Here is a 15,403-nt window from a genome sequence, read left to right on the forward strand (position 1 = left end):
ATAATAATAATAATAATAATAATTTATTTATTTATTTATTTACTTACTTACTTATATTTAATGTGCTGCACAACAGCCAGTGGCCAATAATAATAATAATAATAATAATAATAATAATAATAATAATAATAATTAATAATCGAATTTATGAGAACCATGCAGAAAATTGTGTTACATTATCGCCATAGCTCCGAAAACACAAACAATGTGATAAAATGAACACTTGTTTTCTTTTCTTCTACTCAAGTTGTCCACATTGTAAAACTGATATGATAAAGTAAGTAGATGTTGGTGGCACTGAAAATATTTCAAGATGGCGTCGACCGTGAAATGTGTTGTAAATCAGCTGACCTAATGTTGATATAATTATCGTTATTGAAACGTCAAATTTTGTTTGTCTCATTGTTACAATCATGTGTCGACTATCGTGTTCAAGTGTACTCTCCCAATGGAGATTATGGATAAGACCAGTGGTGATGACAGTTTATGCTTTAATAATTGTTGTCCTTTTACCGATATTAATTGTCAATGCTGTAAATAAGGGCTTTAATAAACGTGATCAAGGCTCATTATTTGGTGGACTCTTTGTTATGATGGCATTGCCTATATCATTTTGGGAGATAACACAGCATATGGTTCACTATACAAAGCCTTCTCTCCAGAAACATATTATTAGGTAAGAATAATGGAATACGTATTCAGATATTCTTTTTGTTCTTTTTAATATTAATCAGTTTGTCAGCTAGCTGTCTATAATATAACTATATACTTAACTTCTCTCATTCCTTTCTCACGAAGACATAAAATTTATCAAGAAATTTTGCATTTATTAAAATCATTCTTTCACTGTTAATGAATAAGATGAAAGTGAAGAATCGGAGGTTTTCTTTTTTGGTCCAGGGAAAATACTCTTTATTCATTCTTTTTTCTTTTATGCTTTGTTTCCATCTAGTACTTTACAGCAAAAACGACACAATTACATTATAAGGCCTTGGATTCTGCACTTTAAACAAGAATAATTATCAGTGTGTATATTCTAAAGTATATCTTAACTGAAGAAATGGTGAAGGAAAATCAATTGCAGACAAGTGCGTTCAATAACGACTCAAGTCAAGCTACGGCTTAGATAGATCCTAGCATTATACGTATTGTAAACTTAAACCGATTTCATTAATCATAAAATTGTATTGAATATAGTTCATAGCTTTTCATATAGGCTGTGTATGACATAGGCCTACTCACAAGCATGAGGATTAAATTTGAAGAAGAGGAAGAAATACTAGTACAGGTATATGAAGTTCTGGAAATACTGGTGCCACAGTTAAGGTTGAGACTGGTACTTTGGTATTCTCCCCAGTTTGACAAGCGTCTTTTTCCGGCCTTCCCACGAACGTTGTACTTCGAGTTGCGAAAGATCCTGAGAAAATGGAAAGGACTTTGAAGCACCGGCTATCATACAGTCTAATTTTCTTATTAAGAAATTTCGACAGCTTGATTACAGTAAATAGCATATTAAACAAAAGAAGTTTAAATATGGTGATAGATCACTGATATTCCAAGGGAGCCTAAAAATTATGGACATTACTGTGACTCACAGTATAAGCAATGTGGGATGGAAAAAGTAGTTTCCTGCTTCAGTGTATTGAATAGAATAGTGTCAGGTAAAAGCATACTGACAGAAGAGTAGAACAGACAATTTATGCAAGATAACTTTTGGTAACTGGTGTCTGTTTATTCCCTGTAAATTGGAGCGTGCAATGGACCTAAGTACCACAGACCATTTTACGTAGCTTTGTAAAGGAAAAAGAAAGGAAAAATGGACAAAAATAAGAAGCTTATATGAAGTACTTCACTTACCAAATAGTCAGTACTTTCTCTCTGGATCTTGAGGCTGAAGCTGCAATATTCATCACAAAACTAAATGTTTTGAGGCCTCAGTAGTCCCTTAAGTTCAGGAAAGTCTTACACACTAGCCTTGTAAAACATTTAGCAAACCTGTAATGTTAACAAAGTTAGCATGTCTCGTTTGCATTGTTGGTAATCTCAAATAATATTTGCATATATTTACGAAGTAAAGACAGAGACTTTTACATAGATACTGCTTACACTTTCATTATAACAATTTATAGTATCTTCATTGAATGGATAAACTGTATTCTTTTGTGATTGATTATTTTTGTAGACATCCCTTACGACCATTAAGTATACATCGACCCTAGAAATGTCAGATTTCTTCAAAATTTTGGTAAATAGTACTGTTATTGCCTCATCTGGAAGTTCATTTCGTCTAGTTTTCAAAAAATATATAACTTGTGCCCATTATCTCAATAATTTCATAATTATTTGGGCATTTATAATATAAGCACACTATATTTTCTATACCGTATGCCATCTTCAATGTCTGTTTTCTCTTATTTCACATTTTCCAACATTTATTATCCTTCCGACGGACAAATAGTAGACTTCCAATTGGGCAAAAGACTTCATTGAGGTACCAAATTAAAGCTTAAACATGTGGCTGTGTTGTAAACTAAAATTATTATTTTCAGTCCATTGTAATTATTTTATCCCAAAAGCATACAAGTATATATAAAGTGCTGATATAGTGTGGCATATCCTTTGAATGATTCAAGATCAATATATACCGTAATTTTAGTTTGTAACATTCTCCATACAGAGGGGATCATTTTGGCGAAAGAAGTTTTACCCTAGGTCAATTTCTGATATAAGAGAGTTTTCGTCGACCTGGTTGGCGAGTTGGTATAGCGCTGGCCTTCTGTGCCCAAGGTTGCGGGTTCGATCCAGGGCCAGGTCGATGGCATTTAAGTGTGCTTAAATGCGACAGGCTCATGTCAGTAGATTTACTGGCATGTAAAAGAACTCTTGTGGGACAAAATTCCGGCACATCCAGCGACGCTGATATAACCTCTGCAGTTGCGAGCGTCGTTAAATAAAACATAACATTTAAGAGAGTTTTCGCACCTTACTGGTACGCTAAATGTTAATGCTATGTTGATGTCATTGATGAAAGAGCCAATCACAGCTATTCACCTCACATTATTTCAATAGTGGACCCGCTATCTCTAGCTGAATAACTTGGACATTTATGAAGTTTACCATAGGCCTAATTCGGTGTCAAAACATGGTATTCTGTTTGAGATTTATCATTGTGGATGATATTAATCTACTTAGACTAGCTCAAGATGGATAAATTATTTAGGCTGAAGTACAAGAAGACTCAGTTGTAAAGTTATTGCTAAAGGTAAATCTTGAGCTAGGCCTAAATGTAACAATAATAAAAGTAATCAGTAAATTTTATTGGAAGTGTTAACTTTATTTTCAATATTTTTATGGCGTGGGAGGCAGGAGGAGGCCCACGAGCTACTTTTGAGTAGGTCTAGCCCACGAAAGCTCTCCTGCTTGGTATCTCTTTTCAAAGAGTTGTTCCTGATTAAAATTTTTACGTACCATTCAGTTCTATCTCAGAAATGTTATAATAAGTAGTTCTGAATAATTTATTTCATTAATTTAAATCATGTTATTTTATTTCAGGATACTATGGATGGTTCCTATATACGCTGTAAATGCAGTAAGTGTACAGCATTTGTTCATGTAGCCTATTAATAATTTTAAAGTTATTGTTCAGTTTTGAAGACTTTCTGAAAGATTCATATTATATTGCTAGCTCTCAAATGGTTGAAGATTCCCTTTTATTTAATTTGTACATCCAACGTGTTTGTATTTGGTTTATATTTCTCTACTAACATCTTAGCACATACATTCAAATCAGTAGCCTATTCTTAATATTATATGTACTGTTACAATTGTATCTCAAATTTAGATATAGTATTTTATAGTGTTGGTAGGTTTGTAGATTTTTTTCAAAATGTTCAACTTGAACTGTATCATTTTCTCAGCAGGAAATTGATAACGAAACTGTTTTCATACAGATCAAAACCTTTGTTTTTAACTTCATCATAAAGAAGATAGTCAGGAAACATTTTCTAAACCTCTTCCATAAGCAACTCCTTAAACTTAGATCTATAACATGACTTCCTTGATGGACTTGTGGTTGGTTACCTTGCATAACTCTGCATACAAGTATTTTGGGCTCAAACCAGGGTTGTCAGGTTTTTTCTGAGCTAAATCAGGATATCAGAAGCTAACCTAAGAAATTGTCAAGATTTTATCATATGATTTCTAGTCGCTTTCTGCAAAGCAGTTCTTGCAAGCTTATTAATGTCGTTTTCACTTCCGTATTTTCACTATTGGGTGCTGGATCTATGTTTAAAAATAGTTCAATAAACTATAAAAAAACAAGTAATATAATGTCTGTTATTAGTTTAAAATACAATATCAAAAACTCTATTTTTTTTGTCACTGAACGCACTTAAAATACACGCTCTTTACTGACTGCGAGAGTAGCTACTAGGTCTGAAATGGATTGACCAACAATGCAATAGAACTCGAATTATCATCTTGCAAGTAGCATTGCCTTACTACTATAAGTTGAATTACCTCTTTTACAGTGTTGCTAGATAGGGTTAAGAACGAGGATATTAGAAGACTTGTGCATAAAGAGAAAACAGTCATCGAAGAAATACAAAGAAGACAGTTAATTTGGTACGGACGTGTTCAGCGGATGAAAAACGAAAGACTGCCGAAAACTATCTTGAAATGGGTTCCAAATGGGAGAAGAAGAAGAGGGCGACCGCGAGATACATAGATTAAAGGAGTTAATAATGCTATATCACAGAGAGAGTTACAAGATGGTGATTGGGAGGACAGAAGAAGATGGCAACTAGGATTCGGAAGGCGACCTTCTCGCTGTGAAGCCAGACATATATGTATGTGTGTGTGTGTGTGTATATATATATATATATATATATATATATATATATATATATATATATATATACATTGTTGCCATTTGATTCAATGTATAAATGAAAATATTGGAGAACTGGAAATTCACGTCAGTTCCTTTAAATATACTCTAATATGTGTAAAATCGAGATTTTTACCAAACCTGGCTGGCTTTAATAAGGATCGGGATTCTATAAGGGAAATCGGGAGAATCCTGCCTAGATCTGGATACCTAGCAAATCTGGTTCAAACATAAGAAAGATGATGGTAAAAATCCTTAGGAGCTTGTAAAAGTGCACTGTTCGAGACTCTTTTGAATCTCAACTGAAATTAAATTTGTGAAGGACAAATTCGGTGTTGTTGCTGCAGGGTTTCTCGAAGTCTCCCATTTCCCCTATCAACATATCATCACTTCTCCATTCTCTATCACCCATAAAATGAAATAAATGTGCAAAGTCGTACTGCCATTGTGATGTGCTCACTGAAGATTTATGACAGATGCAAGAAATTATAAATTATACCTCCAAGAGAGATCTTCGTGGACTTTCTGTAATGAACCTAGGGATGAGTCAACCCACACATGACATGTAAAAGAAATTTGTATCATTCAGGTAAAATTACTGACATACTGTTTCTTCTTTCATTGTGTTTTTGCAAGCCAATTTCTCGACCCGTACTCCAGTTCATTCATATCAGACGTGAGCATTATGCCAAGCCAGTTGCTAGATAGGCAACACCTAAGCAGATACTTCCATGGGCATGACTGTAGGGGAAAAAACTGAAGTCGTCCGAATTATGGACATGGGCAAATGAAAGGGGAACTGGCAACTTACAACTGTAGGGTTATCAGATAACTATTATCTTAAATGTCGGTGGCAAGGACATGAACACAGGCAAGATTGTTAAGTCATGTAAGTACAGGGCATATCAAAAGTCCGTTAACACTTTCAATATTTTATTACACAAAAACTACTAATGATAGCACTTTCAAACACACGTTAGTTTAAAGTCAAACTCTCAAAGTTCGTTTTACACCTTACAGAGATTCAATGTGTGAACCACGAGTGACTCGGCAGATGTCCAAACGATAATCAAACTCTTCCAATACCCTTTTCAACATATCCTCTGTGACCGTGGCGGCAGCTTCTCGAATTCTGGTTTTTAGTTCCTCTAAATCACGTGGCAAAGGCGGTACAAATACATGGTCCTTTAGGTACCCCCATAGAAAAAAGTCACATGCAGTCATATCGGGTGACCTTGGTGGCCATGTCATGAAACATCTGTCCCATACTCCAGCACGTCCTATCAGGTTCAGACAATGGAGACACTTTGTGGTTTTTCTTTGTGCACCTTCAAAAGTCTTCCACGTTAATGACAACTTAATGCTCGCACTTTCAACGACTTCCCTGCTCTAAAGATAATACTTTTAATATAATTGAAGAGCACAGGGGAAAAACTTAAGTCCCAAATGATCGATTTTCTGTTTTAGATGTCATGTAATAGCTCAGGTAGTGTAGATTTGTGTAGTTTAACTGTGCAGAATGGCAATCTCTTCAGTTCAAAGAAATTTGAAGAATGACAACTCAAAGACAATAGAATATAATGGGCCTTGAAACTTTTAACTTTCTCTCCTTTAAAAACAGTGAAACATGACATCAGGTTTTTCTTCTGTACTCTTCGTATGTGTGTATTGTTTTTCTTTGGCGCAACGTCCTATGATAAGTTCAACTTAGTTTTATTTTTCACTTCTATCATTCATAATATTCATTACGTTCTGAAGAAGAAAATCCATCCACACAAAATGCAAATAATCTTGCATCGCATTACAGAAGATGTCCCTGACCTCAGAATGAAAATGTGTTGGTGGTTCCTGGATAAGATGGCTAAGGAAGAGAATTGATGAAGCTAATTTTGTATTGATGGTGAAATGAACAAACAAAACATGCTACTTTACTAGCCAAGAACACCACACATTATAGTCTGCTATATCATTGGCCTTTCAATGGAAATGTGACTGGCAAGCCATATCTGCAGTTATTGGGCAATTGGCTAATGCCAGATTGAGTGCCCTTGTCGACCGGTTTGTGTGGTTCACGCAAGACAGCATCCCATTACATTATGCCACAGCAGTGTATAATTGGTTGGATAATAACTTTTCCTGTTGGATTGGTCACAGAGGTCTCGAATGGACTCCATGCTCACCGGATTTGACTTGAATCCCTTGAACTTTGCTCCATGAGGTTATGTTAAGTCACAGATCTATAGCATCAAGATTCGAGACATGTAACATTTATTCCAACACATCGAGGATGAGTGCTATACCATGTAACCTGGCTTTGTGTCCTGTATTTTAAACATGTGGTTTTGCCTCTAGACATATGAGTTTGGTGAAAGACATATAGAACATATACTGCGATTAATCTTATGGTGTGGGACTTTTCGGACACATTGTAATTCTATTCTTACAGATACAGTGTTTCATCTGTGTATATATTTATTATATAAATCTGGTGATAATCTTCATTTTATTATTTAAATGCCACTATTTCTCCCTTCCTCACCCTTTACCTTACAGTGATCTGTAATGACATTTCTCCATACTTTGTTTATATTCGTTGATAAAGGTGTATTGTTACATGTTTATTTATTCTTCGACAGTGGCTGGGATTAGTATTTCCAGAACAGTCAATTTATGTGGACAGTCTGCGAGAATGTTACGAAGCTTATGTGATTTACAACTTCATGGTGTACCTACTGAATTATTTAAATTCAGAATTAACACTTGAAGCAAATCTGGAGATGAAACCACAAGTGAACCATATTTTTCCTTTTTGTTGTTTGACACCGTGGGAAATGGGACATGAATTTATACATATGTGCAAACATGGTATTCTTCAGTATACCGTTGTTCGTCCTGTTACAACTTTCATCTCATTGTAAGTACTGATATTGTTGGTGAATTTATTTAATCTTGTTGTTATACTGACTGTCAAAGAAATATTATTTTTACGTAAAAGTACTTACATTCGTAAACTTCCTCAAGCAAAGGGGAAAGAATTAGAGGTTAAAAATACTACTACACACCTTTGTGTTCCATACGAAAGGATTTACCCAAAACATATCGAGAGGATCAGATGAAATAGTTCTTGAGTAGGAATTAATATCCACCAATGCCATATTCATGTGCTAGAAGATTTTAAAAAATTGTAACTTTTAAATTTTGGTCCAAGATTTGGAACCGCATTTGCTTGCATAAGACTGGTCCACAAGAAACCAGAAAAGGCAACGAGAACGGAATGGAACAATAGTTAAAATACATATTTAAATTTGAGCATTCATAATTAACGAGAAGCTTCCAGAGCCCGGAAATGGGAACATGAAGGTTGGCGAACTTTCAACTTTACCATTCTCGTTTCCAATCAAAGCTTACTAGATTCATTCTGTTGTCATCAAAAAGTTATTTGGTCGTCGTATATTTTGTAGCAAAGATGCCGTGACATAATTTCTTCTTCATCCATTGCTTGTAACTAACCCAGAAATTTAGTAGAATCACTTTAAATATATATTATGCTACGTGTATATGTGACGAGAGTGATGCACGTAAATTTAATTCTTAAATATTCCGTGCCATATGTTTTTAAGTGGTTAATCTGTGTTCGTGTTGGCTGGCTTGTATTCAAGAGAGAAAGCCATTGGTCAATTTTACACAATAACATCAGAATGCGTAATATCGACTTTACTTGTTGACATACATATCGATATGCAAAACCGTTTCTGTTCTCAGTTTATTGTGAATAAAAACTCTTCACCTTCACGTCCTCTGCTTCCCGTTCCCGTTCTGGTTCTCGTTCCCGGTTTATTGTGGACCAGTCTTTACTTTCAAAGAGTTTGCGTATGTGGTGACACTTTAATGCGCACTTATTACACAAAATTTACACTACTAGATATTATAGTTTGTACAAATAAATTGAGCAAATTTTAATTTTAGAACATAATTCTTCACTAAAAATAAAACGACATAAGTATAAGAAAATGGTCGTGGACAATTTATTTAACGCAATTTTACATCTAATAGTAGTTCTTTCCTTACTTCCTGAAAATACTGTAATAAAATAGATATTTCACTTGGCACTGTTCATTTAGCCTAGTGATGTGTCATTATTAAGCAAACACAATCTCTTGACATAATTTGTCTCACAATAACTAGTCTTCTTAGCCACTGGTGTAGCTCATGTGACAGGAAAGTTTGACCGCAGATCCGGAGCTGCACTTGGATGTGGGTTCGATTCCCATTTGAGCTGGTTACCTGATTTTTTCCGAGCTTTTCCCCATCTGTAAAGCGAATGTCAGGTAATCCGTGGTGGTTCCTTGCCCTCACTTGCCAAATATAATATCGGTATCACCAATTACAGTCCACTGCTATGAAGTAACATTAGCATGCTTGACCATGAAATGAGTGGGTCCAGGTTCAAATTCTGGTTGGAACAAGTTGTCTGGTTGAGTTTTTTTCCGAGGTTTTCCCTCAATCCATTAAGAGCAGATGCTGGGTAACTTTCAGTGCTGGACCCTGGACTCATTTCGCTGGCATTATCACCTTCATCTCATTCAGAATGCTAGATAACCTTAGCAGTTGATAAAGTATCGTAAAATAAGCAATTAAAAAATCAGTTCTATGGACGCTAAATAGCCTTGTAGTTGATACAGCGTCGTTGAATAACGAACTAAAAAAGCTAGTTTTCTCTTGCTGTGATAATTCATTTCATAATGTTATAAGGTAAAGATTCCAGCAGCTGACACTTCATTAAACTTTTTTTTTATATAAAAATACCGATAAGCAGTGAAATTAAAACTTGGCCACACAAACTGTATCTTTGGTGTTAAAATTCTGTCAGTCTTACATTGTTTAGCATCTATCAAGTTTTGGAGAGAGGTTTGTCCCGTTGCATGAAGATATTCTTCAAAACTAAACAGTGTTATGCTTAATTCCTTGTATTAAATCACAAATTATTGTGTTTTGAAATCAAGAACAGGTATATATTGCTGTCAGCAATTGATTTTTTAAATAATATGTTTCAGTTCATTGTTTTTCGAGAATAACTTTTAACAGGTCTGAGGGCTGAACCCATTTCTTGTTCTGACCTGAAATAGATTAGTGAAGAAGAGATCGGGCCACTGGCGTAGCTCAGTCGGCTGAGGTGCTCGCCTGTCAATCTGGACTTGCAGTTGGGAGTAGGTTCGATTCCTGCTTGGGCTGTATACCTGGTTGGGTTTTTTCCGAGGTTTCCCTAACCGTAAGGAGAATGTCACGTAATCTATGGAAAATCGTCGGCCTCATCTCGCCAAATACCATCTCGCTTTCACCAATTGCATCGACGATAAATAACATAGTAGTTGATACAACATTGTTAAATAACCAACTAAAAAAAAAAAAAGAGAGATCATCAAATCTTGTTTTGTGTCAGCTACTGGCATCTTCACCTTATGCATTACATGGTTCTGATATTAATGGTGCATGTCTTTGTGCAGTGTCTGTGAATTAGCAGACGTCTATGGCGAAGGAAACTTTAAGGGAAATGTGGCTTTCCCTTACATAATAGCCATCAATAACTTTTCTCAGTTCATTGCCATGTATTGCCTAGTACTGTTTTACCGGGCAAACAAAGAAGAACTTAAACCTATGGAACCTATTGGAAAATTTCTCTGCATCAAAGCAGTTGTATTCTTTTCATTCTTGTAAGTAACTCAACTTCTTACTTGTAATAATTCTCTAGTGAATGTACCCATTGCCTACGAAATATACGAGGCTGTAAAGGATACTATGTAGCTACGGATCTACATAGTTCTATGAAGGATCACAAGACGTCTCAATATTGTATTATTCAGTCCGTGACAGATAAAATTAAAATCATTACTTTTTTATTTATTCAAAGGACGTAAATTCGAATAAGATTATAAAAGCACTAACGAGCATTTTAAAAACGTAGAATTATTTAAGATAAATGCACCATACGAGTTTGGTAGTAGTATAACCAGTGTTTAAGCTCTTCATAATTTTAACACCTTTCATCTTAAGATTTATTTATAAAGTTATTTATAAAATCATTAACATCTTTAAATTTATGTGCTTCGTCGAAAATAGGTTTTAAAGTTTTATCATAATAAGGCCACCAATTATATTCTGAATTTAGTTACAACATTCAAGTATTTTAGTAAACTTTGGCACAGCAAAAACTTCTTTTAACTAGATGTAAATTTCCTAGATAATTTAACGAACGACACGTGACATTTAAAGTGTTCCTTATAAAGCAAACAAATTTTCTTGGCAGGTGGATGTATTTCTCCTCAGTAAACAATAAAAAACTATTCTATTCGTTGTGTTAACACATTATAAATGGCGTGCACTACAGACTGATAATACATCTGGCAACATTATTTTTAATCCATCAGGGACTGTGTTTTGTTCTAAGCGAGCGGTATTTATGGCCTTTTATATCTCGTAGACAACGATATAACCCACTTTACACATATTCTGGAAGGAATTCATATTGATTGCACTAAACATTAGGAATAATTACTTGACGATAATGTGTTAGAGGAAAAACAATTGTTTGTATGCATCTGAAGTCTGATTAATGTAATACGTAGCTAATTGGCGATGTATGTAATGGAGGGGGAAAGGAACTGGCCACCCTATCCCAATATCTCCTGGCCTAGTTGCCTCATGAGTGATGCCTTATTGGTGTCACTTGTGGGGTCTAGACCTATCTTCGAACAGTTGACTGAACAACAACAATTTAGGTATAATTATTTGATCATTCCCTGTACTAGTACTGCTAGATTTTTATGCAGTTACAAACCGAAAACTACTACAGTGTGGCCCCTAATACCCTAGATAATTTAGGTTATGAGATTTCAGACATTCATGGTGATTTAGTTGCGAAGAATATTTTGGGAATTTCTGTCTTGTGTTGCGATTTCATTTCTTAGAACTACCTATTTACAGGTTCCATTTCAAGAGTCATATTGATCAATACCTGAAAGAGTTATCTTCTGTAGGCCTACTAGATGCGTTATTTTGTATTAATCGTTGCGTCTATTTATGTGGGTTAGCCAAACACAACGAACACATCAGAGTAGATAATGCTACTAAGTCTTGGTCATTAACTGAAAAAATTCAATATATAAGTACTTCATATTGTAGAAATCAAATCTCAACATACAGTGGAAATATCCAGATTGTGCTGTGTTGTGTTTCATTCTTGTTGCTTAGAGGAATTTATTATTTAAGTTAATAGAAGAATAAAACCTTTTAGAATTTTTGTTCTATGCATTCCCATGCAAACATGATACCAAACAATGAAGCAACTGAGAGCTAATTAATGGCCGCTCATTACTATAAACTTGATAATTTTGTTGGTAGAACTACGAAATTTTGCCAGGGAGAAAAACATTGCTGTGCTTCTGCTTCAAGCAAGAACAGACACACAGAATAAATGATATATGTGAAATTTAAATTTCTTCAAGTACCGGTAATATATTTAGAATAATTATTTTTAAAAAATTTACCACCACTGCTTCCACCATATTTTGCAGCACTTCGAAATTTTTTATATTTGACTTTCCTTCAAGAATTGCAGTGAAACATAATTTGATAATAAATTGATTACCAAATTTAACTTTAGTGTAATTTACAAATAAATTTTTAATATAGCACTAATTTGACCAGTACGTCACATGTACGTCTATGGTTTCCAAATTTTTAATTCTAAAAATAGACGTAGCTAAGTTAACTCTTAGTAGAAAAAATATGTCGGTATATGACACTATGACTTTCAATTTAAATAATAGGCCTAAAAGTAATTTTAAAACTATTTGTACTGAATGTAATAAAATGCAACATATCAACGTTTCAACCTGGATTATATTTTATAGTTTCCATTCATTAAGGAATGCAGTAAGTTAACTTTTATCGTTTTTTTAAGCTCATGATAGAAAAAAATAAAATTTATTTTCACAAACATTTCAATTTCAACAATGCCAGTAAGAAGTCTGTTTCTTTCTTATCTCTATGAAGTGTTCTTAAAACGAAATGTACTCTCTTATGTTGCATTCAAATATGGAATATAAAACGCGTGAAATGCAATTTTATCAAAATTGCAGTGCACAATGCTTTATAAAGGCTGAATCCATCTTGTATCAGTTGGAAAGTTTCAAAATAATGAGTTATTTCTATTTAAACATTTCGTAACAATTGTTTCCATTTAAAGCTTGTGAAAAGGGAAAAGACCAACTGATGGTTGCACGAATCTGCAACCCGCTAAAAGCCACCACTGGACCAGGTCAAATTCAAATGTTAAAAGCAAATTTTGTTCTTCTATAAAATTAGATACAGTTTTACATGTGCAGTCACTACAGAAAATAAGCTATACTTTTCTGTGTTTAACAAATTACAGATTTGCTAGAGTTGTTTATAGTGTGTCCCAGGAGGTGTGTAAAATACTTCAGAATTATGTAGTTTAGGGTAATTCTGTAGTGCTCGGCAAAAGTGGCACAAGGAAAAAAAACTGTCTTCACACTGGTTTATGATTTTCTTCTGTATGAATTATTGTAATAGGAGAAACACTTATGTCTCTTTTCCCAAGCGAGCAGATGTTCTGTAAGTTGCCAATAAATTAATAAAAAATGTTTGTGGAAACTGACTTATGCCACTTTTCCCAAGTATTGCAGAATTTAATGTAGCATACCTGTGTCCGAAATCTAACAATTGAAGATATTGATGGGCGAAGTCTTAAGTGGAGAGAGGCATTATAAAATGTATTGCTATTCTTTAGAAAAATGTGATATGATGCATGATTGAAAATGCTGTGACTTGGTGCTGTTCTAATAAATTGATTTCACATTAAGTACAAACTCAGTAAGGAAATAAAATAATTACACAATACAGATTACTGAGATTACTCTTTTTTTATGGATTCCATGGACTGTACTACAGCTGTAGGAGATGTGTATTCATCTTTATGTGACTGGTGACCTTCACACTAAAGCCCAGGAAGCACCCACGATAAGTATAAGTTTTTTTTTTCTTTTTACCAGATGGATAAGCACAGAAACAAAATACAGTAAACATAAAGAATGTTTAAAATTCCATCACTACAACCTGTGTGAGAGTATCAGAGCACTGCAGTACAGGTACATTTTTCCACACTTTTATATACAACAGGGTAACAATAATATAGGCCTAGTACAACGTTTCTCAAACTATGGTCCGCGGACCACCTGTGATCCTCGAGGTCTGCCCTTGTGGTCCTTCAAAAAAGACAGAAGAAAAAATAAAATTCAAACGAATTGCGTATCACTATAGCTCATCTGGCGCCTGTAACCCAGCCAGAGACCACCCGAATTCTTAACAGAGGACCATAGTACCGAACCTTTTAATATATTTATGACTTTCTTAATAGTTTTGCCGATACCCAGTCTGCACATTGAAATGGTCACGTACTTTAAGTCGTACACCAATAATACAACTCTGAGGTCACAATTTGAAACTTATTTTCCAAGTAAACATGACGAATTTTCATAGGTTCGTGATCACTGTCATTGTGATATTGAAAATAACAAACTTTTATTGAGTGAAAGAGAATAGTTAATTGAACTCTCGAATGACACTGGACTTAAAATGAAATTCCAAGCGGAAGGTGTGGTTAATTCCTGGACCTTGTTACAAATGAAAAGAGAATATAGTGAACTGTACAATGGTGCTTTAGAGATTATAATTCAGTTTGCTTCTACGTATCTGTATGAGAAAGGGTTTTCATCACTAACTCTAATAAAAACAGAGTACCGAAATCGACTTGATGTATGTGACGATCTCCGACTTAAACTTACCAGCATATATCCAAGTATAGAACAACTGTGCAAGATTCGGCAGGCTCATCCATCTCATTAATGCGAGTACGACCATTCATTCATTTATTTTTTTTTAGTTAATTAATTAAAGAGTATCCAAACTCTGATACCTTGAATTATAAAAAAAAAAAAAACAAAATGAATTTTCTTCTATTAACATTAACTTAATTAGTTAATACTAATATATAATTAATTGAATTAAATTAATTTTAATTAATTAATTCTTTTTTAAAATATAAGTATACTGGTATTAAAATATGCTACAAAAATTATAAATTTGCTTTCGAAAGGAACAAGAGTAAGGTGGTCCGCGGAACTGTTCTGACTTAAAAAAGTGGTCCGCACTTCAAAAAAGTTTGAGAAACACTGATATAGTACATTACTGGTGTGGCAAGTTGCAATTAAATAGGCTGTGTTACGATGTCCAGACATTGCTGTGTGAAGTTCTGCTATAGCATGTCAAGTACAGTACACGGAATCGTAAGATGTTCCAATATTTCTCCTGCCAATTTTTCCTCAACTGTTAAACTTCGGACATAAAAATATTGGGTTAAATGTATGTATTTTAACCCAAACTGCATTATCCTGTGTATGAATATTGTAAGTAATACTGTTTTATTATTTATTGCAG

At 34.3% G+C, this 15,403-nt stretch overlaps 1 protein-coding gene across 1 annotated transcript in view; it reads left to right on the forward strand.

Moving 5' to 3' along the window:
• Positions 1 to 300: 300 nt before the first annotated feature.
• The window catches only part of LOC138696801 (transmembrane protein 184C), a 41,957-nt gene continuing 26,854 nt past the window's right edge, over positions 301 to 15,403 (forward strand). The window contains exons 1-4 of the mRNA XM_069822216.1: positions 301 to 676; positions 3,553 to 3,589; positions 7,525 to 7,802; positions 10,393 to 10,599. Of these exons, the coding sequence (XP_069678317.1) occupies positions 414 to 676; positions 3,553 to 3,589; positions 7,525 to 7,802; positions 10,393 to 10,599 (785 nt within the window). The 5' untranslated portion in view covers positions 301 to 413. The remainder of the gene's footprint in view (positions 677 to 3,552; positions 3,590 to 7,524; positions 7,803 to 10,392; positions 10,600 to 15,403) is intronic.

Source organism: Periplaneta americana, chromosome 3, assembly GCF_040183065.1.
Source record: "Periplaneta americana isolate PAMFEO1 chromosome 3, P.americana_PAMFEO1_priV1, whole genome shotgun sequence".
Taxonomy (NCBI): domain Eukaryota; kingdom Metazoa; phylum Arthropoda; class Insecta; order Blattodea; family Blattidae; genus Periplaneta; species Periplaneta americana.